Below are 27,415 nucleotides of genomic sequence, written 5' to 3' on the forward strand. Positions count from 1 at the left end.
AAGACTGTTTTCCAATTCCATATATAGAATAGTCTTTTTTTTTCCAAATGTTTGCATAAATTTTACTAAGCGCTGCACTTTATTTCCTATTGATGAACATGTAAATTGTTTCCAATTTTTAATTTAAAAGCAACAAGGCAAAATATCTTCATTCACTAGTGTCTGTTCATATGCAAGAGATAAAAACTTCAGAAATGCAATAGCTGTGTTTTAAATTTAACATTCGGATGAAGACACATTTTTTAGTTTTTGTGTGGACATAGGTTTTTATTCTTTCAATCTTGCTAGAACATTCTTAATATATCTATTTTATTTATTTTTCTGTCTTTAAAAGTTGAATTTAAATTTTCAAACTTACATATAAACAAACACAACACAACAACATCCTAAATGATTCCTTCCAGGATGTTCTGTGACCAGGCCTGAAGAAACACAGTTGCAGGTGGAAGAGCAAAACAGATAATTAGTCCTCAGCTACAGTTTAGGAATGTTCCCATTGAGAACAAAAGAATAGAGATATTTTATGAAAACTCACCATCTTTAAAGAGGACAAATTTTATTTAGTTATATGTAGATGAAAGTCACTTGGGCATGTGAGGAGAAAACTATAAAGCACATGATATAAACATACAATTAACTCTTTATAGTGTCTTCAAAGAACTGTGTATAGTAACATGAACAGGAAAAATTTGCTGTAATTCTTGATATTAATATTCCAATGTCAACATGAATATTGCAAGCAGGTCTTACTCCAGTTTTGTAAAATGGGAACATCTGCTGATTTGGTAGATCATAAATGCAGTCAGTCAACAAACAAGTGTACAAACTGAATGTGAGCAGGTCTAACTTGGAGTAATTACAGCTGGGTCAGTGGATTAAAAAGTTCACACTTACAATGCACCACCCAAAGTGTGAGCGTCCTGACGTGTGGGCTATAGCACCATTCAGAAGATTTAACACTGCCTCTTGTTCATTTGGTGTTGTCAGAGAATGCAAGTAATGAAGTAATGTAGTTTTTAGAACACACAGCATGTTTTCAATCTAGTTATCCTAATTTTAGGGTAAATACAGATATATAGCATTGCTTCAACTTTTAAGATTACTGAATCAAAACAGAGAGGGCAGACTTTTGTAACAGCAGCCAAAGCTGTAATAATAACTAGGTCGTTGTGCTAAACCAAATGGAGTTTGACATGCAAATTATTATCTACAATAATTCACAGGCAATTCTCAAATCATTGGAGGTAATATCAAGTGTGTCTATCAGCCATGCTTTTATTTCTACTAGCTGCCTTTTATTATCCCTGTTATTTGGTGCTCTTTTCAGTCCGCAAGCCTCCCACTTGACATCAGAGTAGGCAATAACGGAGATGAAACAAAAGGAAACTTGTCCATTTGATCACTGAACGGCTTGGAGGGGCTTGGAGTACAGTGGCAACTGCTGCTAATTAGGCATGGGGCAGTATTCTGTGATTTGAACTGTAATAGCATTGCTGTTTCTAATTACCAAGGATAATTGAAAATGGGCTGTATTCATTTTAGATAAATATGACTCAAGACACTGCCAATGATATTAAAGGGCTGATTTTGTGTGATGAGCAAATTGCAAGTAGAAATTTATTTATTTATGGTCCGTAGTGCTGGGGGTCAAACCTAGGGCCTTGTACTTGCTAGGCAAGCACTCTACCTATGAGCTACACCCCAGCCCCAGAAGTAGAAATTTCAATAGTTTAAAGGTATGTGTAAACAAGTAAGGCAGCCAGAAATTTCAAAATGATTCTTGGAAGAAACATTCTGCAGTCTGAAAAAGGTTTGGCTTAGAAAAATAGACATCTCAGATAAAGGAGGGTGTTATTTTATGTCATGGATCACAGTCATCTTGTGTATGAGATCAATGAAAGAATTATTTTTAAAACTGTGCCCAGCTCAGGCAAGTGACTGATCTATAGATCAGCCAGAGGCCCCGGGATGGCCGCTGGTCACTACCGCTCCAGCGTCAGGTGCACCATCATCCAGACCAAGGGCATTCTGTCTGCCCTCACGACTTGACAGCCTCGAGTTCTGGATTCAGCAGCATGCTCTACAAGTGATTAAATCACCAGCATATATGTTAATCAGCAATTAGTTCTCTATTTGTTGGGCAAGAGAAACTCAGAAAAAGGTGTTCAAGGCCTTGGGTCATGCTCATAATCTAAGACGGGCCAGGATGTGAATAAAGTGCTTGAATGTAGCCCTTGGTTGGATGGTGGTGTGCTAGTGAGGCTTCTGCTGAGGAACTCACTGGTGGCAGCTGCTCGTTGAGGCTGCCTCAGGATCCGGCCTACCGCTCAACTCGTCTCAATACTGAATAACTGAATTAGAATTGGTGGCAAATGCCGCCTCTTACGGGAAGATTTCTAAATCGCACTTCCTCACTGTAGAATTCTTTTCGTAAAAATATAAACTGTGTTTCTTTAATTGTATTACCTTTGAGATTGGAGGCTATCTTTACATTCTACTGGTGATCGATAACTCCCTATAATTAATATCTGAATCCAGTCGTATTCTTGTGCTTGAAACCCACTTATCCATACACTTTCTAGAAGCATACAGATACTTGAGTTTCACCTTACAAAGAAGTAGATGAGTTGGCAAGCTTTTATTCCCTGTGTTTGTATCTAGAATCCTAGTCCCAGTGAATGAGGAGAGAGAGTAGCTTTATGAGGGCATTTGTACCTATTGTTTGATAAGCTGTAAACACGTCTTCTCTAAGGTCCTTAATACCTTCCGGCAATGCCTCCCCAGCAGAGGCAGTACTGCTGGCAGAAAGCAATGACGATGGCATTTACCAAGTTCCTCCCCACGCGGTCACAGCTCCTCACAGCTCCTCACAGCAGCCAAGCGAGGTAGGCGTGAGTACCACAAATGAAATCCGGCCTGAAGTCACGTGACGCTAAACATGTGCACCATCTATGTATTTTCTTCTGGATCGTTCTATAATTTGAATGCATGATTGGATGAGTAAGGAGAGAATTCCTACCATGTAAAGCAAACCACATATGTAGAAGGAAAAATCATATTTTTGCGTGATGTCGAAGATCCACCCTACAAAACAAAAAAGATTGTATTCAGTGTAACATAGTTGACAGAGTAAAACTCAAGAACACAAAACAGGCATTTATTGCTACTGCAATAAACATAGGAGTTGACTTATTATTATTACTCATCATTATCATCATCGTCATTATTTTTGGAGCTGGGGCTCGCCTGTGCTAGGCAAGTGCTCTGCTGCTGAGCTACACACCCCCAGCCCTGTGTAGCCATTTCTAAGAGTTTGTGTTGCAAGTCCGTGTTCCCAGAGCCTGCGGGTGGCTGTTGAGGCACTTGAGGACTTGGGAGGGCACAGGGTGCAGTGGCCATTGGCCCCTGAGGAGAGCCCCCTGGCTCTCTGCCCTCAGGTTAGCCTACAGGCTGGCCAAAGCCAACAGTTAAAAACGAACCTAATGATTTTCTTATTCACAAGTACAAACTCTAAAACCCTCAAGACTCTTCGGGAAACGTGTCTAGTGCACATTAAAAGAGGCAGAAGAGAAGACATTTGAACGTTCATTCATTCTGAAGTATGTGAGGGTGAACATCTGTTCTAGAAAGAATCAACATTTCCAGCTTTTATAAAATTCACATTTCCAGCTACAAAAATTTTATTTATATTTTAAATTCTTTTAACAAATACATAAAAACCTACCTGTAAATGGGATACCATGTAATGTTTCGATAATGTAAATACTGTAATGTTTAAATAAGGTTAAACATATCTCTCCTCAAACATTTATTGTTTCTTTATGTTGAAAACTTTCAAACTCCTTTCTTCTAGCTTTTTAAAATGTACACTACACCACTGTTCCCTGTAGCATCCCACGGTGCAAGAGATAACCAGAACTTCTTGCTCCTAACTCCAACTTAACACCCATTGATCAAACTTTCCCCAACTATTCAACTTCAGTTTTTTTTTTTTTTTTCCCGATGCTGGGGCCCAGGGAAACCCATGGCCTTGTGCATGTGAGGCAAGCACTCTACCAACTGAACTATAGCCCAAGCCCTAAACTTAAATATTTAAAAATTCAAAACTCTGAATTGCCAGATACATCCTTAGATATTGACTAAAGTATTCATTCTTTTCAAATACTAACGTAATATTAAAACCCAACATATCTGTATAATAATCTTATTAAGCTGCTACTATATATTGCTACTATAAATTTAATGGATTCTAAGATATTGATATGCCATTATTTCATTTCTTAGGAAGAAAGATACTTGTCAATTCAGTATGGCTCAATGCTTTCTTAGGACTTTTCTTAGGACTTTAAAAATACATTCTAATTTCAGAGATGATAAAATGTAAAAAAGAAATGTGTCTCAGAAACTGTGAAATATATTTTTGTTACTTGAGTGGTTAATTCTGAGAGCCAGTCTCAGGCCACAGATCTGTCAGAGCCAACTATGCAAACTAAGACTTAGCTACACCGTAAGTTTTATTTATGGAAAAGTGTAAATTTTGATTATTCACTTCTTCCACTTTGGTAATTGATTAGCAAAAACTTTAAAAAGATGCATTTTGTTTTGTTTTGTTTTGTTTTTAGTGGAGCTGGAACCAGGGCCTCGTGCATGCCAGGTGAGGGCTCCACCACTGAGTTACACCTCCAGCCCCATAAATGACTTAATGACTGAACAGCATTCTTGGATGCTTTTCAAAAATATCTTTTAAAAAGTATCTATTTGGCAAATATATTCCTAAATGCAAGGTAACCTTCACCCACCAACAATTAACCACACAAAAGCAACACGGCATAAACCAGTCCCTCAGGCTCTTGATAGTTACCTGTATCTGTTTATTATACCAAGTGAATAAATGATGAGCCTTGGTTATCTGGTGACAGGGATCAGTGAAGGCATCACAAAGAAAAGCAAACAATGCCATAAAAATGTACAGTCCTTCTTTTCTTGAGGTAACTACTACGAATTCTGGATATATTTTAAAGGTTCTTCAAGTTCTCTAATTTGTTATTTGATGTAAAACTAGGACAGAAAAATGTCACATTCTTTTTTTTTTTTTTTTTTTTGTGAGTGGTACTGGGGATTGAATCCAGGGCCTTGTGCTCGCGAGGCAAACACTCTACCAACTGAGCTATATCCCCAGCCCTGTCACATTCTTCAGATGGGGCTTGGTAAAACACCCTGTGGTCTTCCCTTAATCTGCAATCTCAGACAAGAAGGACAAAGAGCAAACACAGAATCCAAAAATAATGATTCAGCTTCAGAATTGAGTCTGAAAGGCAAACAACACCAGCATGAAAACACACCCAACTTCTGCTCAGTGTTACCAGTTGGCAACTGTGGACAGCTGTGCACATGGTGGAGCGAGTAGGTCACCTGCAGGTGACACTGAGGATACATGGGCCTAGCTGCCACCTATGATCTAGGAAACTCAGGTTGTGGACGTAGCTCGGAGGTGGAGCGTATGCTTTGCGTGCATGAAGCCCTGGGTTTGAGCCCCAGCAACACCCTGAAATGTCAAAAAACGAGGTCTCATAGTCTATCCATCCCGATGACAGCTGGCCTTGTCCTTCAAGTAGTTAAGTCCTTGTTTTTCCCACGGCCAAGTGATAGAAAGTAGAAACGGTGTCTCCAAGTGACAAATACTGACAGCTGAAACAATTCGAACTGACTGCTGCTTACCATGAACTTCAGAAATGGGACAAAAATCCTACCTGGTTGCAAAACGAATTTGTCTTAGTTCAGACTGTTCATCTCCTTCGTTGTTGAAATGACTGCTCATAAGCTCCAGGATTTGGTGAAGGGCCCCCGTCTCCCGCTCCACGCTGCTGCCTGTGCTTTCTCGTCAACACTAACAGTGCTGAATTCTGTGGGGTTTCTAATGAACTTCTCTTGGCTCCTTGTCTCTGTGTGTACGTTTCCCCTTTTGGTGGTGGGGAGGGGAAGATTCATAATACACACTACTCTGAAAATATCCTAGGATCCCATTCCCTTTGCCCATCCCTCATCTTTCCTCTACAGAATATAGAAAATCTGTTGAATATATTACATAATGTTATAGCCACAAGTTGAATTAATTTTTTTTGAAATCTTGCATCTTTCCGCTGAAAGTATTAGTGTTTGTGAAAGTATCTCCGCAAGCCCCAAGCTTCAAAACTACTCACGTCAGCTTTTTTAAGTTGCACCCAACTTTACCAAACATTTTAACATGGTGCAAACTGTAGGAATAGTCCTCAATTTTATGTTCAGTTAATCCCACAGTTTTCCTCCAATCTGACTTTAGAATTTATTTCTAAATAATGTTTTAATATTTCTGCTAAATTTGAACTCAAACTCAGATACAAAGCAGGTCAGGAGAGACAGGACTTAACTACAAGCTTTCACCCCTGGCATACATGGACCCTTCTCTTTCCTGGAGAAGATGTGACAAGCCACCCTCCTCCTTCATCCTTCACCACCTCTTCAGCGTTCTGATCTAAGTTCCTTGATTTGAACTTGGGATCCTCACAACCCTGATCTGACCATTAGTTCAAATCAACAGCTTCAAGGTAAAATCTGGTTCCCTATTAAACTTCATTTCCTTTTCAGATGAGAAATGGCAGCTGTTTTTCTTATCAAATGCTGCCAGCTATTGGTGGAAAACATTGCAAATCATCATTAAGGTATTAATGATTCCATGTGCATGGAGGAGATATGTATGGATCCTTGTTCAGCCAAAGCTGGTGGCTGAGTTTTGCTTGCCTGTATACACTAGAAACATCTAGAAAGTATCGCTAACATTGCATCTTTAAAGGAGATGAAGCCAATGTTCAGCAATAGGATAACATGATTTAGATAAAGAAGCTCCCGTTGCTAAATGACGTGGTCGAAATGTCCGTACAGTATCTTGGACTGCACATTCTTTTCCTAAATGAAAATGTGTGATTGTCTAACATGGTACTGAATTATACCAGATTTTTTAATGCCAGAAGAAAATTCTCTGGGAAATGGGAAACACTTATTTCTGAATCCATTTAAAAAAAAAAAAAAAAAAAAAAGTAATGTGTGAACAAGTAATTTTCCTTGCAGCATACTCAGCTAAGTAGCAATTTCTAGCCCACTGTGGATTTCTAGCAAGAATCTAATGTGGTTATTTCGTCACCCTTGTTGCCGGTCACCCTGACCCTATGGTGCATAAATGCTGGGTTTACATCTCATTGCAATGTTGGCTTCTTGGCCTGAAAAGCCAAAGAATTAAACACAGTGCAGTAGCCAATGAATGCCATTCACCATTGCACAGTGCATGAATGCAGTGGGAGGAGAGGAAACCCACAAACATGAAGAAAGGAAGGTCCCTGCAGGTTGCTGGCCTAGAGAGCCACACCAGAACACTGCCTCTGAACCCCCAGCCTGGCGATCTGCTCTGCTCTGCTCTCATGGGCATTCTCAACCATTAATACCAAGCGTGGTGGAATCACATGGCAGAGTGGAACATATTCTGCTACAGAATCTGCTTCTGGGGAGGAACCTTGAAGCAGGCAGAGATAAGGCCAATGACTGGGCGTTGGGCAGAACTCCCTGTCCTCTGCTTGCAACTCCTTTCTCTTCCACAGAAGGTGGCCCGCTGGAATGCGCATGAGTGAGAAGGAAGCCAACATGGAACTGGATAAGGAAAGCACGCCGGCAAACTTTGGCACCTCGGTATTGATCATGAATCCTGGCGCACCCCATGCTTGTTGTGATGCTGCTGTTGAAATGTGATGGTATAAAAACAAACCCACACTGACCAGTAGAAGCGGAAAGTACCCCTGGGTCATGCAAAGAACCCCCAACAGCAGATTCCACTTGCACATAAGATATATCCGAAGGACCTCCAACAACAGGATGCAGCAGCCACCACTAACGTCCCTCAGTGGATACTTAACGTTTCTGCAGGTACCACTGGTTGGCTGATCTACCCTGCAACTCCAATTATTTTCTTTTTTTCTCTCAAACAGATTTCTGAAAAGTGAAATACTCCAATCACCAGTTCCCTGCAGTTCTAGCCAATCAGCTTGTAAGTAAAATTCTGCTAGGACTGAGCCTGCCCTCCTCCTTCCCACTCTGCTACAAACAATGGTGCATGGCTGGACTTACAGAAGCTATTGTGAGATCATCAGGTAACCAGCAGGAGGAACAGGCCAAGAGGATTTCAGGGACATCACCTCAGTATCATCCAGATCCTGGACTCTATTTCTGGTTATGTAATACAATTAAATCTGTGTTTAAACTACAGGGGTTATAAAAATACATTCCTAACTGATTGAGAATTCTGCCCAGTAAGATCTTGAGCAATTTTAGAGCTTTTGGCTGCCAGAATAATTTGTTGCACTGCCACGGTTATTCACTAGCACCTAAATATGCTACATGTGCATCCCTGTGCATAGGCAGAGAACGGGAGCAGCTTGATCCTGCAGGAGCCCCATATGTCTCCATGGGGTTTCCTGAAGTAATTCTTGGGCCTTCAGTCCTCAGCGAGCCAGCTGCCAGTACTGTCAGCTCTATGAGCCCAAATCCACAAACTCCAATTCCAAGGGTGACTTTGTTGGCACAAGCTCTTTTGCCAGTGGGGGCCCAAGAGAGGAGGTGACTTTAGAATCAGAAAGGCTGGGAAGGGAGGGGCAGGGAGGGCCTTGTTCTGCACCCAGGTGGATTCTCCAGACACTGGGAGGAGCTATTTGTGCCAGAGGATTTGAGAATAAAGGGCCTGGAGAGGCTGGACAGGTGAGGGTGGCTGGGAGGTGGTGCTCAGGTCAGCCTGGGACCCTGCCCTCAGCCTCTGGCAGTTCCTACAACCCCGGCCAAGCAGGCCACCCACCACCTTGACAGCAGCACCTTGGTGTTAGTGTCTGGTCCCGCCTATCTGCACTTCTGCCTCCTGTTCTTGGACCGAGGATAGACCTTGTCAGCTCCACCCAGCACCTGGAGTCTGGGAGACTGAACACCTGCCTACGCTTGACTGGCCTTTCCACAGAGCCTAAGCCCTGCTCAAACATCAGACTCGGGAGGGTCTGGTCTGGACCTCAGTGCCATGACTCTGGTGTGGCCAATGCAAGGAGTAAATTCTCTAATGAGATGAAGGCAATGCTTGGGAGAGATGCTACCCCAGATGTGGTCAACTGGTGGCTTGTAGGCTGTGGTGGGCAGAAAACACCCCCTCGCCCCTAAAGATGCCCACAGGCCTTGGAGCTCACACTCACCATAGGAGCTGTGAGTAAGCTGAGGGGAGACATTACCCTGGACCACCCAGGTGCACACCCTCGTAAGTAAAAGGAGGAGGCAGGTTCTCAGAGGGAGAGATGGAAGACGGTATGCTGCTGGCTTAGAAGGCAAAGCAGGGGACATAAGCCAAGGAATGCAGGTGGCCCCCAAGGGAACACAGTTCTGCCTACACCCTGATTTTAGCCCATGAGACCCGTTTTGGACTCTGACCTCCCCAACAGTAAGAGGACAAATCTGAATCATTTGGAACCACTGTGTTTATGGCAATTCATTACAGCAGCAGCGGAACTAACACGTGGACAGATCCAACACGGACCTACTTGGTGTTTTGAAAATCTAGAAATGCCAACTAAGAATCCAGACTCCTAGCTCCTCCCGAGGGGAAAAAAAAGAAACAATGTAAGATCTGGCAATGGTTCTCAGTATTTGTTTTCATTTATTTAATTAACTTATTTCTGCAGAGCTGGGGATGGAACCCAGGGCCTTGATCATGCTAGGCGCGTGCTCTACCACTGAGCTGCACCTCCAGCTCCATTCTCAGCACTGGACCCTGGTGGGGGCTGCTTCTTCAGATGAGGCCAGGGCCCTCCCTCCTCTGGCTTGGCTACTGATCATACAGAGGAGGAGCAAAAGCTCACCTCCATTCTACATGGAAGAATGGCCTTTAACTTGCTCAGATTTATAAGTGAGAATCGGGAGATAAGAACAGGAAGAGATGAGGAGCAACTTCCTTCCTACCTGATCTTGGGCTTCATCACCTGTGGGAACCCACCCTGCCTACCTGCAAGCACTCTAGGCTCTTAGAACCTCGGAGAGCTTACCTGCAAACGGTGGTCCCAGCAAGGCAGAGATGCCATTAGCACAGATGATGATGCCGTAGGCGTTGGCCAAGTGTTCGATGCCAACCAGGTCCTCGGTCACCACGGGCATCAGGGAGAAAAAACCGCTGGAAAACCCGATGAGCGCACAGATGACAGCCAGGCCGGCGTACGTGTGCATTGATGGCAGAATAAAAATGCTAAGGACGAGGGTGAAATTGGCCAGGAGGAAGACGTTCCAGACGCTGATGCAGGGCAGGTCGGCCACCACACCCAGGATCACTTTTCCAAAGATGTGGACTATTGCTATGATCGACGTCAGAGGGAAAACATCGTTTTGCTCTGATAAATTATACAAATTGACTATTTCTGGCAGGTGGATGAAAGGAATGACAAAGCTGCTGTACGCAAACAAAGCCCAGAGAAGGAAGGCTACGAACATTCGATTAGTAAAGAGTGAGGACGCCCCGAAGTAACCCGAGTACCAGTCCCCGAAGCCCTTCCGGATGCGCATGGTGAGCTGGCTCATGGTCTTCAGAACCCGGAGAGCACACACGTTCTTCCTGTGCCGGGCCTGACCTTGGCACTCCTGGGCTTGAAGGTCACACAGGGTCTCTTCATTCCCGGGCCCGCTGTCTTTTTCTTCTGTTCTGCCCAGTGGTCCAGCTGACTTCACAGACTCCGTAGAGCAGGCTGGCAGGACCCGGGGATCTTTCCCTCCTGGCAGGCTGGTGCCTTTCCCAGGAGAGAGGGGCCTCATGAGCGCCCCACAAACACACAGGTTCAAGGACACGGCACCTTGGATGAACATGGCGTTGCGCCATCCGTACTCAGCACACAGGTACTTCAGCAGCACGGTCATCAGGAACGCACCAAATCCTGTCCCTGTGGTGCTGAGGCCCTGGGCCAGGGCTCGTCTCTTCTGAAAATACCTTCCCACCATGACCACTGCCGGCAGGTAGGCCATCCCACTGCCAAGGCCTGCAGAGCGAGAGCGGGAAAATACACCTGTGACCTCAGTGACCACAGCCAGAATGTGCAGCACTCAAAGATCCCTGCTCTCCGGACACGACAGTGCTGCAATCCCTGTGGCTCCGAGGGCGGAGGTAGGAGGATCGATTGCATGTTTGAGGCCAGCCTCACAACTCGGTGAGAATATGTGTCAAAATAAAAATAAAAAGGGCTGAACCCCGGGGTACAATCCCCAGCATTTCAAAACAAAACAAAAACAGCTACTTCCTTGCTCCATAAATATGTGTTGAGGAGACGAATGAATAACATGAACGAATGTGGACATAATGTTACTTGAGGATCAATAAGCAATTAACAATAATAAATAAAATCCCATTTAAACACAGTCTAACCATTGAAATCTCTAAATGATGAGAATAAATCTCAAGTTCCCGCTTTGAGGATCAAGTTATAGACCATTTAACCAAACACCACCACATCAAGTTCATATGGGGTCCTGTGAGTCCTCCCAGAGACCCCAGTGTGGTTCTCTTTCCTCTCAGTCAAAGGAGTATTTAATTTCCTTATTTATAACCAAAAAATTCTCAGTGCTGCCTGGCTCTTTTCATTGGACTATTATGGAAAAAAGTTTCTAAACCACCCAGGGAAAACATCTTAAGTTGTTATCATTGTCGGTACCAGGGATTGAACCCAGGGGCACTTAGCCACTGAGCCACATCCCCAGTCCTTTTTAATTTTTTATCTTGAGACAGGGTCTTGCTGAGTTGCTTAGGGCTTTACTAAGTTGCTGAGGCTGGCTTTGAACTTGTGATCCTCCTGGCTCAGCTTCCCAAGCCACTGGGATTACAGGTGTGCACCACCAAGATTATCAGGTCTTTCACATGGAGGTTTTCAAACTGTGCTTTAAAGGATACAAAAGTGTTTTATGTGTGTATATGTGTAGAAGTAAATTTCAGAAAAATAACTTGGCCATTCATAGATACAGCAGGTTTTGTGTTCACCCCCTGCTTCACAAAGCATGTACTTAATTAACTTATAATAAAATATTTATATTACACTTCAAATAGCATACTTATATATTAGCTAACATCTGTCTCTTTCTTATGTGCCAAGCATTGTGCTAAGGGCTTCATATAAATTATCTCATTCAACCCCTTCCATAACCATGTGATCTAAGCACTATTCATCTCTCTACTTTGCAATTAAGGAAACCGAGGTAAGGAAGTAGGTTAAGTAACTGGATCAAAGTCACACAGGGAAGTAGTCAAAAAAAAGGGTCAGCACTCCAAACTTGAACTTTTAACTCTCACGAAATGTGTCATTTATTAGGAGCATTTCAGCTCTGGACTCAAAAAAAGTCAGGCTGGACCAGGTTCACTGAAACACAGCTGTGCGAAGAAGTGACTGCTCATCTCGAGAATCCCACTACCTGGGGATAAAGGAAATTGCAGCCGGGAATACATTTTGCAGAGCGGATATGCAAACCACACTGCCCAGCAGTCAGTGTCACCTACTCCCTCGGTAACGACACCTAAGTGTGCACTAGCTCACTTCTCCCAATCTCCACGTGTATGTGGGCTTTACACTATTTCATTAATTTGAACAGGGCTGAAAGAGTAAAGGATTATTCTGATTCATGCTTGATTCTACAGCTATTAAGTGAGAGAAGGTTATTAATTTCCTTAACCTTTGTCTATTTACCCAAGTCTGTGCTGCGGGCCTCCTTTCCCTGTTCTTCACAGGAGAAAGGGTTCCCATTTACAACCACGTATTGGAAACTTGCTCTGATTCTATTAGGGCAGCCCAGCACAGCTGTTAGGTTGGTTTCCTACACTTAAGGTGCATTTAGCATCTTACATTAAAAAGTGTTTCCTGGAGTGTTGGGTGGGGTGGGACGGAGAAGACAGAACAGAATATTTTAATGCTTCTCTTTTCTCCACAATTAAATCCACTGCCAAAATGCCTAGTAAAACATTTAAATCAAAATTTTAAAAACAACATGCTTACCAGCTGTCACTCCAAAAGTAATAAAAAGATAATGCACGTTTGCGGCGTAGGCGCTCAACACCCAGCCCAGGGAGTTCACCAGCCCGCCGAGGGTCGCAGTCAGACGGCACCCACAGGTGTTAATGAACAAGCCGATGAACGGTCCTGTCACAGAGCGTTGGAAAAGGAATTGACTAGTGGCACTTCATATTCGCGCTTTCTTAGTGAATCCCCATGTGAAGACAAAGAATGAAACACTACTAGAGTTGTTATTTACAAGGCAACAACAAACACGGTTTTACATACAAAATCCTGCCAGCACACAGATGGATATAACTAGATCTCATCAGAGTGCAAAGTTCTAGATTTTCAAGGTAGACAGACCTGAAGTAAAGAGATGAATAAACTGGCTCATCTCTCTTGTCTACAACAGACGTCCTTGACTAGAGGAATAGGGGTGATATCCAGCCTAGAGGAGCATTTTGATCCCAAATGAGGTTTGAAAATACTTGAAATTGGTTGCTAACATTTAAAAGTTATGAGAATTCACCAAAAAAAAAAAAAAAAATCCAGTGGCAACACACACTACCTTCCCACACAGCGGAGATCAGCAGGGGGCATGTGGTGGCTGGACCTCTGCTTGACTGGGTCACACACTGTCCATTTGGCCAGTCTAGACAATTTGACCTCTTTACACAACTATGTTTTTGACTCAAGATCAAAAGGGGTTCTCAGAACTCCTGTGCTTCACACAGGGTACCTATGGCCTGCTATCCCGAGGACACCCCAGTGCAAACCATGCTGAAAAGGCCTCATTCTCACCTTCCAGCCACTCAGTCCCTCCCGACACTGCCAGCCCAGGACTCGCCAGGCCTCGCCTTTACGACACTGTGGAGATTCGGGAACCCACCCAAAGGCACGAGATGTGACAGCGTGCATGGCATAGCTTTATATGACAGCCACCCAGACTGCTTTCTTTACTTTGATGCTCTAGTTCTTAACTTTTCTCCATGATTTTGTGGTAATTTCTAATGTCTCTGAAGCAAATGCTGGACTTGTGATCAATGAGTCCTTGCTCAAATAGTAATTCATACTCAATGTTCAGAAAGATGGTTCCTTTGTGATTGGTATTACTCTCTATGGTTATGAAATTCTATATGCAGGTGGGAATATTACAAATTTAAAAATTTTTGAGCTCTAAGGAGCTTCCCCTTTTAGCCCAAACTAAAATTTAAAGAACTTTTTTTAAAATTTATTTTTGGAACTGAGGATTAAACCCAAGGTGCTCTACCACTGAGCCACATCCCCGGCCATTTTTATTTTTATTTTGAGACGGGGTCTCGCTAAGTTGCTGAGCCTGGCCTTGAACTTGTGATCCTGCTGTCTCAGTCTCCAGAGTTGCTGGGATCACAGGCTTATGCCACTGTACCCAGCCAAACAAGTAAAATTTTCCTCTAAAGTTCTGTGTTTGTCTGCTAATGAGTTTATTTTGTCTAGTGTTTTTTGATTGGCAGTCCTAGGATCAAACACAGGGTCAGGCATGCTGGGCAAACAACCTAAACTGAGCTACACCCTCAGCCCTGTCTGTGTTTTCAAAAGTGCCTAATCCTGAACATTATGAAGATGAAGACAAAAGACTTGTTAATTTAATTGACCCTGTTGCATTATAGCAAGTAGTTCAGTAAATTAAACCTCTCAGAATGATATAATATATATTAAATATATTTCATATAAATAGAGTGAATGCTATCTATTACAAAATATGCACATCGTCTAAACTGTAAAATAAGCCCATTTGTATAAACATCTGATGCAACCATTGGGGTAAGTGAAATCAGACACCATAAGTTGAAGATGTTTCTTTTTCTAAACCACTGGTTATTTGACCATGCCAAACTTGAATGAGTGGGTGAAAAAGGAAAAATGCATGACTCATGTGTTAGCTATCAGTGGCCCTTTTAAGATGTGAAAAGTCCACAGGTCACAGTGCAGCGCATTACAGAATGGGCCCAGAAGCAGGTCTTCCCCAGATACTGCAGTTTATGAAATAATGCACTAAGAAGACGTCTGAGGGGGAAACGAAAAAGGAGGAGATTCCCAAGTCAGTGAAATGTTCACATTGGGAGGAATTGATAAACCCGACAGAAAGTATTAACTGTTTACTGATAAAAATATTAAACTAACAATAGCTGATGGCATTAAGTTGATAACAGTCTGGCTATCTAGTTGAGTACTCAACTCTTAATGAAGCTTCAGACATTTATGATTCAAAGATGAGCAGAGTCAGACCAGAAATGCTGCGAATTCTCTATAGTTTTGAAATGTAGACTTAAGAAAAAAACAAAGAAAGGAATTTATCCAGGTGCAGTGGTGCATGTCTCTAATCCAGCTACTCGAGAGGCTAAGGCAAGAGGATTGCAAGTTCAAGACCAGCCTGGGAAACTTAGCAAGACCCTGTCTCAAAATAAGAAATCAAAAGTCTGGAACATAGCTCAAAGGTAAAGAGCCCCTATGTTCAATCCCCAGATTCAAAAACAATAACAGCAACAACAACTACTTAAAATTTTAAAATAATAATAAATTTTAAAAATTTAAAAATGGAATCTGAACCCAAACCCAAGCTCTCTGGCTCAGTTTTATTTCCTAACTATTGCTTGTGGTCCAGCCAGCATCACCAAGATCCAATTGCCATTTCCCCAAATAAAAAGAACTCCCTGCAGGCTCTGTGGAGAGAGGGAGCAGTTATGTTGAGACACAGCCGTTGGTAGCATAGTTCGGTGTTTTGGAATGAGATTATGCACAGGATCAGAACTTCTCCTCTCCAGGAGTCTGAATCCTGGACACTGCCTGCATCGCACAGTGCCATCGCTGCAGGAAACCCCTCAGGAGGTCAGCACACTTGGCCTGCTGCAGCATCTGATGGCTGGAGAAAGTCCAAGGAGTCTTGCCAGGAGCAAAGGAGCAGGGTAAAGAGTCCAGTGCCTCTGAACCAATGGCCGTCTGCATTGCTCAATACTGGACTACTTGTCATGCCTGGAGCCTATCCTATGGGATTCTGGGTTAATGGTCTGGGTGTGGCCTGAGCATCGGGATTTTTAAAAGCTCCCCAGGTTGTTCTGATATACAGCCAAGACTGACAACCACAGTTCTCAATCTGCGTAGCAAGTACATTGTCTTTGAAGTCTATGGATCCCCCACCGAGAATTATTCAAAGAGCTGTCATCACAAAAGTTGTCCTAGGCATGAAATGATCACATTTCATTAAAAGATGGGACCTCCTGCAGGACCCTGGCAAATCCATCTTGTCAGAAGGAAACAGTGCATATTTATTGCATTTGCCATGTGCAAATCGTTGATGAAGAAAGGGGTGACTTTTACGCAGTACTGCAACAAAATTCATGATTTTTTTAAATTTTAATTTAAAAGAGGTGCCAGGCACAGTAGGGCACATGTGTAATCCCAGTGACTCGGGAGGCTGAGGCAGGAGGGTCCAAGTTCAAGGCCAGCCTGCATAAATGAATGAGACCCTTATCTCAAAATAAAAATTTTAATAAAGGGTTGGGGATGTAGCTTAATGGTAGATGGCGCCTGGGTCACTCCCAGTACCAAGAAAAAAAAAAAAAAAAAAAAAAGAGGTAACCAAAATATGTTTACCATGATTTAAAAATGAAAACAATTTATACTTATTCATTTCCAATATGTTTTTGGTTCTCACTTGTAGTAGCACACAATACTGGAGCCCAACAGACTAGGTTTGAAGTTATTCATCTTGGGTGAGTTACTTAATGTGGGTGTTGCATGACCTTCCCATCTCAGAGAAGATGGTCTGCCTCCAATGTTGTAGAATGAACGAGATTGTGCATATAACATGCACTTGGTATATAGTAGGTGCTAAATAAAGGGGAACTGTTATGCAGTTTTCGGTTTGCAAAGGTTCCCTCAAGTTATTCAACCTATCTGCAGATACCTCATACTAGGAAGCTTAGGATAATAAACAGTAATTTAACAGACAGGGTCTCACTAAATTGCTGAGGCTGGCCTCAAACTTGCAGGCCTCCTGTCTCAGCCTCCCAGGTTGCTGGAATAACATGAGGGTATCACAATACCAGTCTTGCCGAAATTTTTCATATGACAAACAGTCCCAGTTTTAACAAGATGAATGCAGAACTAAAGGTATCAGTCAATAATGTTACGTCCAAAAACGATTTATAAATATTAAGTTAATTAATTAATCTTTTGCAGTATCAGGGACTGAACTCAGTGGTACTCTATCACTGAACTACATCCCCAACCCTTCTTATTTTTATTTTGAACCAGGGTCTTGCTAAGTTGTTGAGGTTGGCCTCCAACTTGCAATCTTCCTGTCTCAGCCTCCTGAGGTGTGGAATCACAGGCATGTGTCATCATGCCCAGTGATTTATAAATATTTTAAATTAAAAACTGATGTGACCAGGATGCCATTGCGGCTGCTGGACTTCCTGTGGTGGCTGCCCCCTGCGGGCTCAGGCTCCTCAGCTGGGGCAGGGGCCTGGCCCCACTGAGCAAGCTCTGCCTCTTGATCTCCACTTCCCAGGGGAGCTGTGCAGACTGACCACTGGACTTGCCCATGTGAGGTCAGAGGCTCTGACACTGGCTCATGTCAATGCTTCCAGAAACTTCTTGCCTAGGTCCTCCTTTTTTCTTCTTTGCCAATAACCTGATTAACCAAGTTCTCCAGCATCTAGGATTTACCTCCTCCTTTCGTAAGGCCTCTTGTATGTTGTCAAAGGTTCAGCTTAAACGGTTTGTAAAACCTTTCTATAGGGCAGAGTTAGCCACTGGCTGACCCAGTCCTCCCCAGCAGAGCTCCGAGGGAAGGTGGCCCTGCGTTGGCCCTCGGGAGCTGCTGGGTGCTTAGCATTTTTTGATTTTGACATTGACATAATAGACGGGCTTATGGGTTGTTTTGTTTTTGTTTTTGTTTTTTTATTAAAGATATTAAGACTTAACTCACTAAAATTTATTCTAAGGGGATATTTATACTTTTATACTTCTTTAGGTATTCGTATTTTATCAGCTTACCATTCCCCTGAAAATAGCAAATAAAATTGTGTATTTACGAAAAAAATTGATGTAAGGCATCATTTTACTTTTAGGTGAAACAATTGAAAACATTAAGGTACAGTGCTAATTATCTCAAAGGATTAATAAAATTAAATAGAATTAAATTCAATTAAATGAGATAATATAACAGAAAGCACTTGGTGTGTATGATGGAAGCTTATTAAATATTAGTCGATGGTAAAAGTCATTTGGTTTCCAAACTGAAACACATTTGCCATAATAGCATTATATTTATAATAACTTCCTGGGTTAGTAGCTCCAACTATGTAAGAATTGGTTTTTTAGATTGCTGTGTGGTCAGATTTAACTAGAAAACACAAGAATATTTTATCACTTCTTCCTGTTAGGTATATCAGTAACCTTTCTCAAAACAGTTTAATAGATTTTTAGAATAACAGATGATCATGATGTTTCAAATTTAAAATATTAGGATTTTAAAATAAGATTCCTACTTTACTAATAATTTATTATTGTTATTATTAATATTATTATTATTACTGTTATGCTAAGAATTGAACCCAGGGCTTTGGACATGCTAGGCAAGTGGTCTACTACTAAGCTGCATGTCTAGCCCCTTACCTTTTAAAAAAAATCATAAATGTTAAATAAGCAGCTATTTATAATGACAGATCAAGAATTAAAACAATTATAAAAACAGCTTGAGAGTTTTTGAGCTCTAGTTTTAAAATGCTCTAAATTGTTCAACACTTGAGTAGTCATGTCACACAAAGGCATAAATACTGTATGTGCGCTTCCACTTACCTGAAGTGCCTGGAAGAGTCAAATTCCTAGTGTTGTCAAGACAGAGAAAATGGCGGTGGCCAGGGGCTGGGAGAGGGGAATGGGGAGCTGGGGAGCTGGGGAGCTGGGGAGCTGAACCACCAGAGTTTCAATTTGGGAAGATGAAAACACTCTGGAGACGCAGGAATGTTGGTAAAACAATTTCAATGTACTTAAAGGGACTACACCGCATACCTAAAAATGGTTAAAAGGGTACATTTTAAGTTCTCTATATTTTACCACAATTAAACCAGCAACATCACTAATATCTAAAAAAATGAGGTGCCGCTCACTGTGGAGAAGTGCCACCAAGCATTCAGGGTCAAGGCAGGATGCGCTGCCGACCTACCGACGATCAGGGTGATGCCCATGCTCAGGGAGCTGACCCACGCCGTCAGGCCGCGGCTCTGGTGGAATTCCTCCAGCCACTCCACGTTGAGGACACCCAAGGCCATCTGGGAGCCCATGACCAGGATGTGCACGAAGAAGGAGGAAAGGACCATCATCCAAGCCCACCCGCCATCAATGTTTGGGTGGGGCTTCATTGTCTTCTTGTCCTTGGGGTCCTCTTCAAAATCATATCCAATATCTTCGTGACTTGTGTACATTTTCCAAGATTTCCTGAAATACAGAGAACAACTAACTGAACATCGAAACAAACAAAAAAATGATCTTTGTCTTCTTTGGATAGTGGCTCCAATGTCACCTCAGACCTTCAGATTAATCTGTGCAGATCTGGGAACATGCCTTACTTTTTCCTGCAATTAAATGCTTTTATGAAACCTTGCAGTCATCCCATACATAAGCATCCCATGCATAAGCATTATAATCAGAGAAACAGAAGTGAAGTGACTTTCCCTGGGTGGGAAAGGAAGGTAAGAGAGAGTAGGGAGAAAGAGGGAAGAAGGAAGAAGAAAAATGGGAGAGAGAGAGAGAAAGAGAGAGAGAGGGAGGGAGAGAGAGAGAGAAAGAGAGAGAGGGAGGGAGAGAGGGAGGGGGAGGAGGAGGAGGAGGAGGAGGAGGAGGAGGAAGAGGACTACTATGACTACTAATCCCAGGGGTGGTGGGATGGTTAGTCTTGTCAGCGAAAGCCTGGAGGAAGGATGCGGGGATGGGCTGAGGTGGTGGGTGGTGGGATGGAAAGGTGTACCCACTGTTTACTTTCTTTGGTGAACTAGGAGTTAAAGTCTCAGCTGAGAATGTGTGGAGGCCTCTGTGTTCAAGGTAATGGAACTGACTGTTGCCCTCAGCAGAACATTCCAGATGAGCTCTGCCCGCACACTTGACAAGTGGAAATGGTTGTCGGGCAACTCCGAAGGCCAAAATGAGCCCTGTGGGGTGCTGCTCCAAGCTATGAGTGATGGGGACAGAGCCAGGGACAGAGCCAGGGAGCTCGCTGCCCAGTGTTCAGAATGCTGTGGAGCCTGGTGCGTAGAGAATAAATTAATTGGTACCAGGGATTGAACCCAGGGGTGCTTAACCACTGAGCCACATCCCCAGCCCTTTTTGTTTTTTATTTGGAGACAGAGTCTCACTAAGTTGCTCAGGACCTCACCAAGTTGCTGAGGTTGGCTTCGAACCCGCAAGCCTCCTGCCTCAGCCTCCTGAGCTGCTGGGATTACAGGTGTGCCCCACCATGCCTGGCTTCACAGAGAATTTAAAACAATAATAAATGACTACTGGTTGGTCTGCTTTTTTAAAATTATTATCATCATCGCTATGTGCTAGCAACTCTAGACAATGACAGCAACAAACACTCTTCCCTGAAAAAATTGTTTTGCTAAATTCCAAACAATTCTGTTGAGTCCGATGATATACAGGTATGCTTCAAATGAGGCTGTTTTTATTACTCCTCTGTTTGTAATGGATGTTATTTCAAAGAACCCCTAGTTTTACCCTTGCCCCTACATAGGTGTGGCACCAGCTACACATTCATTTGGAAGCTCCTAAGAGTTCAGAACTGTCGGAGCCCGGGGGGCACAGTCCAAGTCTGCAGCCCCTTGCTGTGGCACTACCCCTTGCTGCCCCTAACGGAACGCTGAAGACGGACTGTGCCCTCAGCAGAACATTCCAGATGAGCTCTGCCCGCACACTTGTTAGAGAGACAAAGAATCAGAACTCGAGTGACTTTGCTGTCACTCTACGTTCCCACTTGAGATAATATTTTTGTTCAAAAGCTGAAATCGTGAAACAGTGCAAGGTTTTGAGGCGGGAAAAAACAAAACTTTGGTTTGGAAAGTGACATTTTTAGTTGACACTGTATCTGAAATCTCTTACTCAACTTCAATACCATGTTTAAAACTGAAATATGCTCATCTTTTCATCATAAAACAGAAGAATATGTAAAAAAGTGGGGATGACGTCCCACAGTTATCATTGAGAATCGCTTTGTTGCTGGGGCAAGGGGGGTGTAAGAAGAGACCCCTCTGGGGTCCAGTACAGGAGGAAGCCAGCTGTGGGCAGCTTCTCAGCAGCACCATGCTGGGGAAGGTGGGAGAGTGTGAAAGACATGCCGAGGTTGTCAAAACCAAAATGGAGTCGCCATGTCATGGCTACCAAAACAAGTGATCCAAGCCAGGAGGGTGTGAAGGACGCGTTCTCACATGCAGTTGCCGGATAGTAACTACCACAAAAACTGCTAGACGACTTGCAGAGGCGGTGGCCACTGCCACCATACACAAGAAGTACCTCCACAAAGACGTCAACCTCCCACCCAGGTTCTTCCAATTAATCATTCTCAGCAAGGTTTATTGTTTCAAAATACCTGATGTGATCCTCCTCCCTTGATCTTTAAGAACTTCCTCTTGCATCGACCTCCTTAAATAAACCATAGTTTGCCATGGCATGTGTATTCTAATGCAAAACCCTGCTACTTCCAAATAAAATCTCTCCCTTGATGGTTGTTTTTATTCATATTGACAAGAGAAAAGCAGGTGGTGGCAATTTGCCCAGCGGTCACAGCCTGTGTCTGTCCACACCTGAGCTACAAATTATTCTTATTCACCTTTCCTTTCCTCCCCACCCCCATGCTGGGGTTGAACCGCAGGGTCTGCCACTGAGTTACATCCCCAGCTCTTCCCTTCTTTTTAGATACTGAGACATGGTCTCTCCAAGTCGTCCAGGTTGGCCTTGAGTTTGTTATACTCCTGCCTTAGCCTCGCAGGCTGATGGGATCACAGGCATTATCCTCCAACTTAACTTACTCCCTGATCCTTTAGAGGAAAGCTTTGCGGATCCCTGAAGATAGCATTCGTTCTAAGGGCGAATTGGGTGGGTCTGATGGGGAGAAGTGCTCAGGTAATCAAGGACACCAGGAGAGGCAGGGTGGCTCGATCCTGGGCTCATCCTGACGGCTTCCTGTCGCTCACACCTTGTTCTCATCAAGATTTTTTATCTTTTTAATTATCCTCAGCCATTGCCCTGCCCAGGTGCCTCGCTGCTCCCTGCCTGGGCACCCTTCCTCCCCCACGTGGGCAGTGCTCCCGCGCTCTGCTTACATGGCATTTCCCGCCCCGTCAGGTTATCCTTGGCACCCTGCCTGAGCTCCCCTAACTTGGTGAGTCGGCTGCTGCCAGGCTCTTCTCAGGTCACCTCCTGCCCCCGCCTGACCTTTGCTCTCTGCCCTCTGCCCTGAAGCACCTGCAGCTGTCCACACAGCAGTCTCCTCAGCAGCAGGGCGGGAAGTCTCTCCTTCCCTGTCCTGGGAACAGACTCCTCTCCTAGCCTGCTCGCTTCTCTTCTGCTCTTCTTTCAAGATTCAACTGAATTAAACTTCAGGCGAAAACCAACCGAACCAATCTGAAAACACCTCTCCCACGCAACATCAGAGAAGTGTACTTGTTAAACGAGGATGGTAGATCTACACAGGCCAGTCTGCCGCCCAGGGCTCTTTGAAGACACGGAGAGGTGATCACGGTCAATGTGAGCTCTACACCAGGGGTACAAGACGGGCAGATGCGATCAGCCCTTTGTGCTTGCTGTTGTCCAAAACACGTGTCTGCAGAAGAGAAGAGTGGAATGAACCAAAGAAAGGGGTTGATGGAGATTATTCTTTGAATGATAGTCTTACAAGGAATTCCTCCTTTCTTTTGAATTTATCTTACTGGTTAAAAAATTCTAAATAAACATAAGAAAATAAAGACTCCTTTCTTTTATATATCTAGATCAATCTCTTCCACTCAGGCAAATTAGTGGTTAAGTTATAAAAAGAGAAGTAAAAATAGACAGTTCGAGAGTCATTTGTCTTGGGAAACCATCCCGTCTGCCCTGGGCTCCAGGTTCCTGTGAGGGCAACAGTGGGTAAGTGAGCAAGAGACCGTGTGTCCTTAGGTCCACCTTCCGCCTCCTCCTCCCAATGTCAGAGCCTGCCTGGGGCTAGAGCGGAAGGGGCAGCCCTGGGCCCCCACACTCACAGGGAAGAGACGCAGTCAGAGGCCCAGGGGATGAGCCTAGAAGGGATCCAAGGGATGGTTGGTGGCTGTGTTCTCCCCGTCCTTGTTAGTCATATGCTGAATCCCAAGGAGCCAGAAAGAGAACCACACGGCTTGATGTGAATGGCCCACAGGAGCAACATCATTTTACATTCAGTGGGTCGATGCTCAGAGGTGTTGAATAAGATAATGCAACAACTTGGTATTTCCTAAAGTCCACTTACAGCTGAGTCTCTGAAGTAACAACAACAATTTGTAATTTTTCAACCCATGGGAAAGTACTTGAAATATTGAGCACTTTTCTAAAGCAATGTGAAGAACTTTATATTCTTACTGAATTATTTATTCTATGGGTTAAAAGATGCAGTTGCTGTTGAACTGCTCTCAGCACTTCCTTATCTGTTCATAAATAAATGACATTGAGCAACACTTAATGGACAAATTTTATTCAAGAGGCACGAGAGTACGTGAAGAATACAGTATGGAAAACAGAGGGGGGCAAAAAAGGAGCTCGTTCAGATTCTGGTCAGCTCTGCCAGACAAGACAGTCATTTGACTTTATACACAAATCTCTAAAAATAATTACTCTGACTAATCACAGTTAACTTATTGTCGAACGAGTTTAGCTAAAACAAAAGACAACAGAAGAGGGCTAATCTCTGGGTATGGTTTGAACTCCCCTCCAAAATGGGTTGAAACGTAGTTGCCATTGTGAGGCAAGTGACAGGTGGGACCTTTAAGAGGTGACTAGGCTCTGCCCGCACCAGTGGATGAAGCCCATTACTCCTGGAGTGGGTGAGTTATCTTGGGAATGGGTTCCTGATAAAAAGGATGAGTTTGCCTGATTTTTCCCTGTCTTGGGCATGCTTGTTTGCCCTTCCACCATTTAAGATGAGAAGCCCTGACCAGCTGTGGGCCCCTCCATCTTGGACTTCCCAGTTTCCAGAACTGTGAGCAGAATAAACTCCTACTGTTTATAATTTACCTGATTTGTGGTATTCTCTTGCAGCAACAGAAGACTAAGACATCCCCTTCCTCCAAGTCTGCTTTTAGCATTTTAGCATTTATACAGTTATTAGATATAAAATCATTGTTTCAGTATCACAACTCCACACCAGGAGAGAACAGAGCTGGGAGGGGGTATCTGGACCGCCCTGCTCCATGTCTTTCTCCACTGTGTCACCTTCAAGCTCCTGACTGCTTCCGCGTCCTGACATACCACACGTGAGTGCGGCACACTGGGGTGAATGGAGGAGTGAGTGTGGGGCTACTGCTAAGGGTCCACGTGTAAAATGTACATTCTAGGCACACCTGCTGCTGGAAGCTCAGCATGTAACAGCGGCGCTCACCTGGAACAGGCGAAGGAAGGAAATGAGAGGAGTATAGAACCTACAGTGAACTCTCCATTCTCTGCAAATGTGAGTTTGTAAACGAAGAAGAAATCATAAGGGGGGAGAGGATAAAGTAACATGTGTAGCCTAGGAAATGGGGTCAGCTGTAGTAATGGGCAAAAATGAAAATAGCTTTTTTTTTTCCATACTGGGGATGGAACCCAGAGTCACTCCACATCCCCAGTCCGTTCTTATTTTTATTCTTATTTTTATTTAAGACAGCAGCTAGCTAAATTGCCAAGGCTGCTGACCTGGAAACTGTGGCCCTCCTGCCTCAGCCTGCCCCGTGACTGGGACACCACCTGCACAGCCACCTGGCTGCGCACCACACCTGGCTATGGCAGCTTTTTCTGGAATGTACCAGAGTTTAAAACAAAATTCAGTTCTCCACAGTTCTGTTAAGACAGCAAGTTTTTTTAAGTAAGTCGTTCATTTTTAATTTGGCTATTGTCATTATGTGCATGTGATGAGCTCATTATTAAGAGACATCAAAGGATAAAGTACACTTCAGGATAAAACTAAAATGTCAGTCTTGCCACAAAGGTGGACTTAGCAACGGGAGTCTGTTCTTTACCAGATGCACCGGTGAGGTGGGTTCACCTTCATTTTGGCCCTCTTTGGGTACTTTTGCTCTCTAAACAGGGAGTGTACAGGAATTTGGGGACCTGCAGAGGGTGCAGGTGGGGTCAAGAGGTTTTCGAGCCGGAGCAGAGAAGGCTGGGCAGCTGGGTCGAGCTGACAGAAGCCAGGAACCCCGGCTGACTTCATATCAAATTGCGGAATCTAAACATATAAATGCCTGCTGTGGGTGGGGACTGTGCTGGGTGGCTTCTCCACTACAATTGATCTTGCCCATTGGTTTTAACGTCCCCATTTCACAGAGGAAGAAACTGAGTCAACTGTCGAATGGGGGCATTGAAGTTTAGAGAGGTCAAACTATTGGACAGTGGAGCCCAACTCTGAACCAGGCCTGCAGGATTCAAAGCCTCTCCTCCGAGCCCCTCTCCCTCTTCCTACGTCTCTTTCACACACCAAGGCGAAAGGGACTCTTTCTAATTCCAAATAACAACCTCGATCATCCGTGTTCACGATCGCGAACCAACTTTTCCGAAGAAGGAAAACGGCAGAGTCGAGCTCCTGAAGCACCAACGGGGACTTGGCAGACACTGAGCCCTGAAATGGCCGTCCCCAGGCGCTCGCCCCTTTTCGGTCCCTGGGTTCCTCCCGGGAGGAGCCTCCTGGGAACCGCTAAGGGTGGACGGCATCTGCCAGGCAGGTCTTCGCCGCAGGACCCGCCCCGGTGCCCCGCCCTCCGAGGGCCCGCCCAGGCCAGGACACCCCGAGCCTCCGGTCCCGACCCCGGGCACCCCGCGCCCCCGGGCGCGCTCGGGACCCGGCGGCTCTGTGAGCAAGCTGGGCGGTTCACAGTGCCCGCAGCTTGCGTGGGCGAAATTCCGCGCCCCCAAATGTCCCTCGCCGCAGCGCCCGGTCTCCTCTGGGCCCATCAGGGTCCCATCCGATTCCATCCCATCCCAAACCCGGGCCTGGAGAGCGGCGGGGGAGCGGGCTGGGCACGGGCAAAGCGCGCTCCCCGGAGAGCAGCGCGGGGTGCCCTGGTGGCGCGCGCGGGGCCGGGGCGGCCGCGGGGAGCGAGGCGCGCGTCCCACGCTCCGCCCGGCGCGCCGCCTGGGCCGGCTGGTGGCCCCGGCGCCACCCGCAGCTCGCGAGCCCGGGGCGCGCGGCCTTGGCACGAGCTCGGCGCCCCGCGAAGCCTTCCCGACCCCGCCCGGGGCTGGCGCGCCCGTTCCCGAAGGTCCCTGGGGTGCGGCGGGCGCCCGAGTCCCCCGCTCCGAGATGCCCCGCGCCGTTCCATCCCTGGGCCGGCGGCTCCGTGCAGCCCCGGGATACTCACCGCGCGCCGCCCTCCGGGCTGCACTTTCACTCGGTTGCGGGCGCCGACCCCCGAACTTGCCGCTCCGCTCTGAGCCCCCTACGCGGCTGGGTGTGCAGCTGTGCTGCAATGTCGCCTATCATCCTGGAGATGCGGGTGCCGCGCTCGGCTCTCCGCCCGGCTCCGAGCGCTCGGTGCGGGGCTCCCGGGCTCCTCCGCCGCCGGCTGCCCGGCCAGGTGAACGTTTTGTGGAGCTGAAGGCTCGATGTTTCAATCCGGGTGGCTTTAAAAAGGGTGCATCTGGAGGCGTCTTTGCCTAACCTGAGCTTCCTTTCAATCGGTGCAATTTCAAATCTCCACACGCTGGTTCATTCCTGTACCGGCTAATTCTGGTTTGGCAGGGGAAAAAAAAAAAAAAAATCTGCAGTCACCTCACAGGCACACTCTTGTGGCCGGTTGAATTTTATCGCTTATGGCTGAGGTTCGCTGATGCTCTGCTCATGTGTAACCCAAGGAAAAGCCCATTATTCTCATCCAGAACGCACGTGAGAAGAGAAGTATCTTCCATTTCTCTAGGACAGGACACGAGGATCAGTTGGACCCTTACCTAAGTCTAGGGCTCAAAATATAGCAGTTTGCACAGCGAAGGGCAGGACCTGCAAAATTCTTAGCCCCAAAGGATTGAAAACCCCTCATCCTCTGTCCCACCTGGACGCCACCTCTTTCTATTTTTCTGCAGTGTCTATTGCCTACATTCAGAGGGCAGCA

General features: G+C 45.0%; 1 protein-coding gene across 2 annotated transcripts; it reads right to left on the reverse strand.

Moving 5' to 3' along the window:
- Slc16a14 (solute carrier family 16 member 14) lies at positions 1-27,018 on the reverse strand. 2 transcript variants are annotated; one of them, XM_047544465.1, is made up of 5 exons: positions 26,669-27,018; positions 19,285-19,556; positions 13,074-13,217; positions 10,098-11,075; positions 1-3,084 (listed from the first exon to the last, which is right to left on the reverse strand). In XM_047544465.1, exons 2-5 carry the CDS (start codon positions 19,541-19,543, stop codon positions 2,933-2,935), a joined length of 1,533 nt encoding a protein of 510 aa, XP_047400421.1. In that variant the 5' UTR covers positions 19,544-19,556; positions 26,669-27,018; the 3' UTR covers positions 1-2,932. The 2 variants fall into 2 exon arrangements, with proteins under 2 accessions (XP_047400421.1, XP_047400422.1); XM_047544466.1 differs by lacking the exon at positions 26,669-27,018 and adding an exon at positions 22,575-22,733.
- Between the last annotated feature and the right edge of the window lie 397 nt (positions 27,019-27,415).

The sequence above is a fragment of the Sciurus carolinensis genome, chromosome 3 (genome assembly GCF_902686445.1).
Source record: "Sciurus carolinensis chromosome 3, mSciCar1.2, whole genome shotgun sequence".
Lineage (NCBI taxonomy): Eukaryota > Metazoa > Chordata > Mammalia > Rodentia > Sciuridae > Sciurus > Sciurus carolinensis.

Excerpts from the sequence above, each read along its gene's own strand:
- Slc16a14 (XM_047544465.1), bottom strand. The coding sequence starts at position 19,543 with ATGTACACAAGTCACGAAGATATTGGATATGATTTTGAAGAGGACCCC. Across the intron at positions 11,076-13,073 it reads TACTTTTGGAGTGACAGCTG|GCCTTGGCAGTGGGATGGCC; the intron begins GTAAGCATGTTG and ends CTCGCTCTGCAG. Across the intron at positions 3,085-10,097 it reads GCTGGGACCACCGTTTGCAG|GGTGGATCTTCGACATCACG; the intron begins GTAAGCTCTCCG and ends TTTGTTTTGTAG.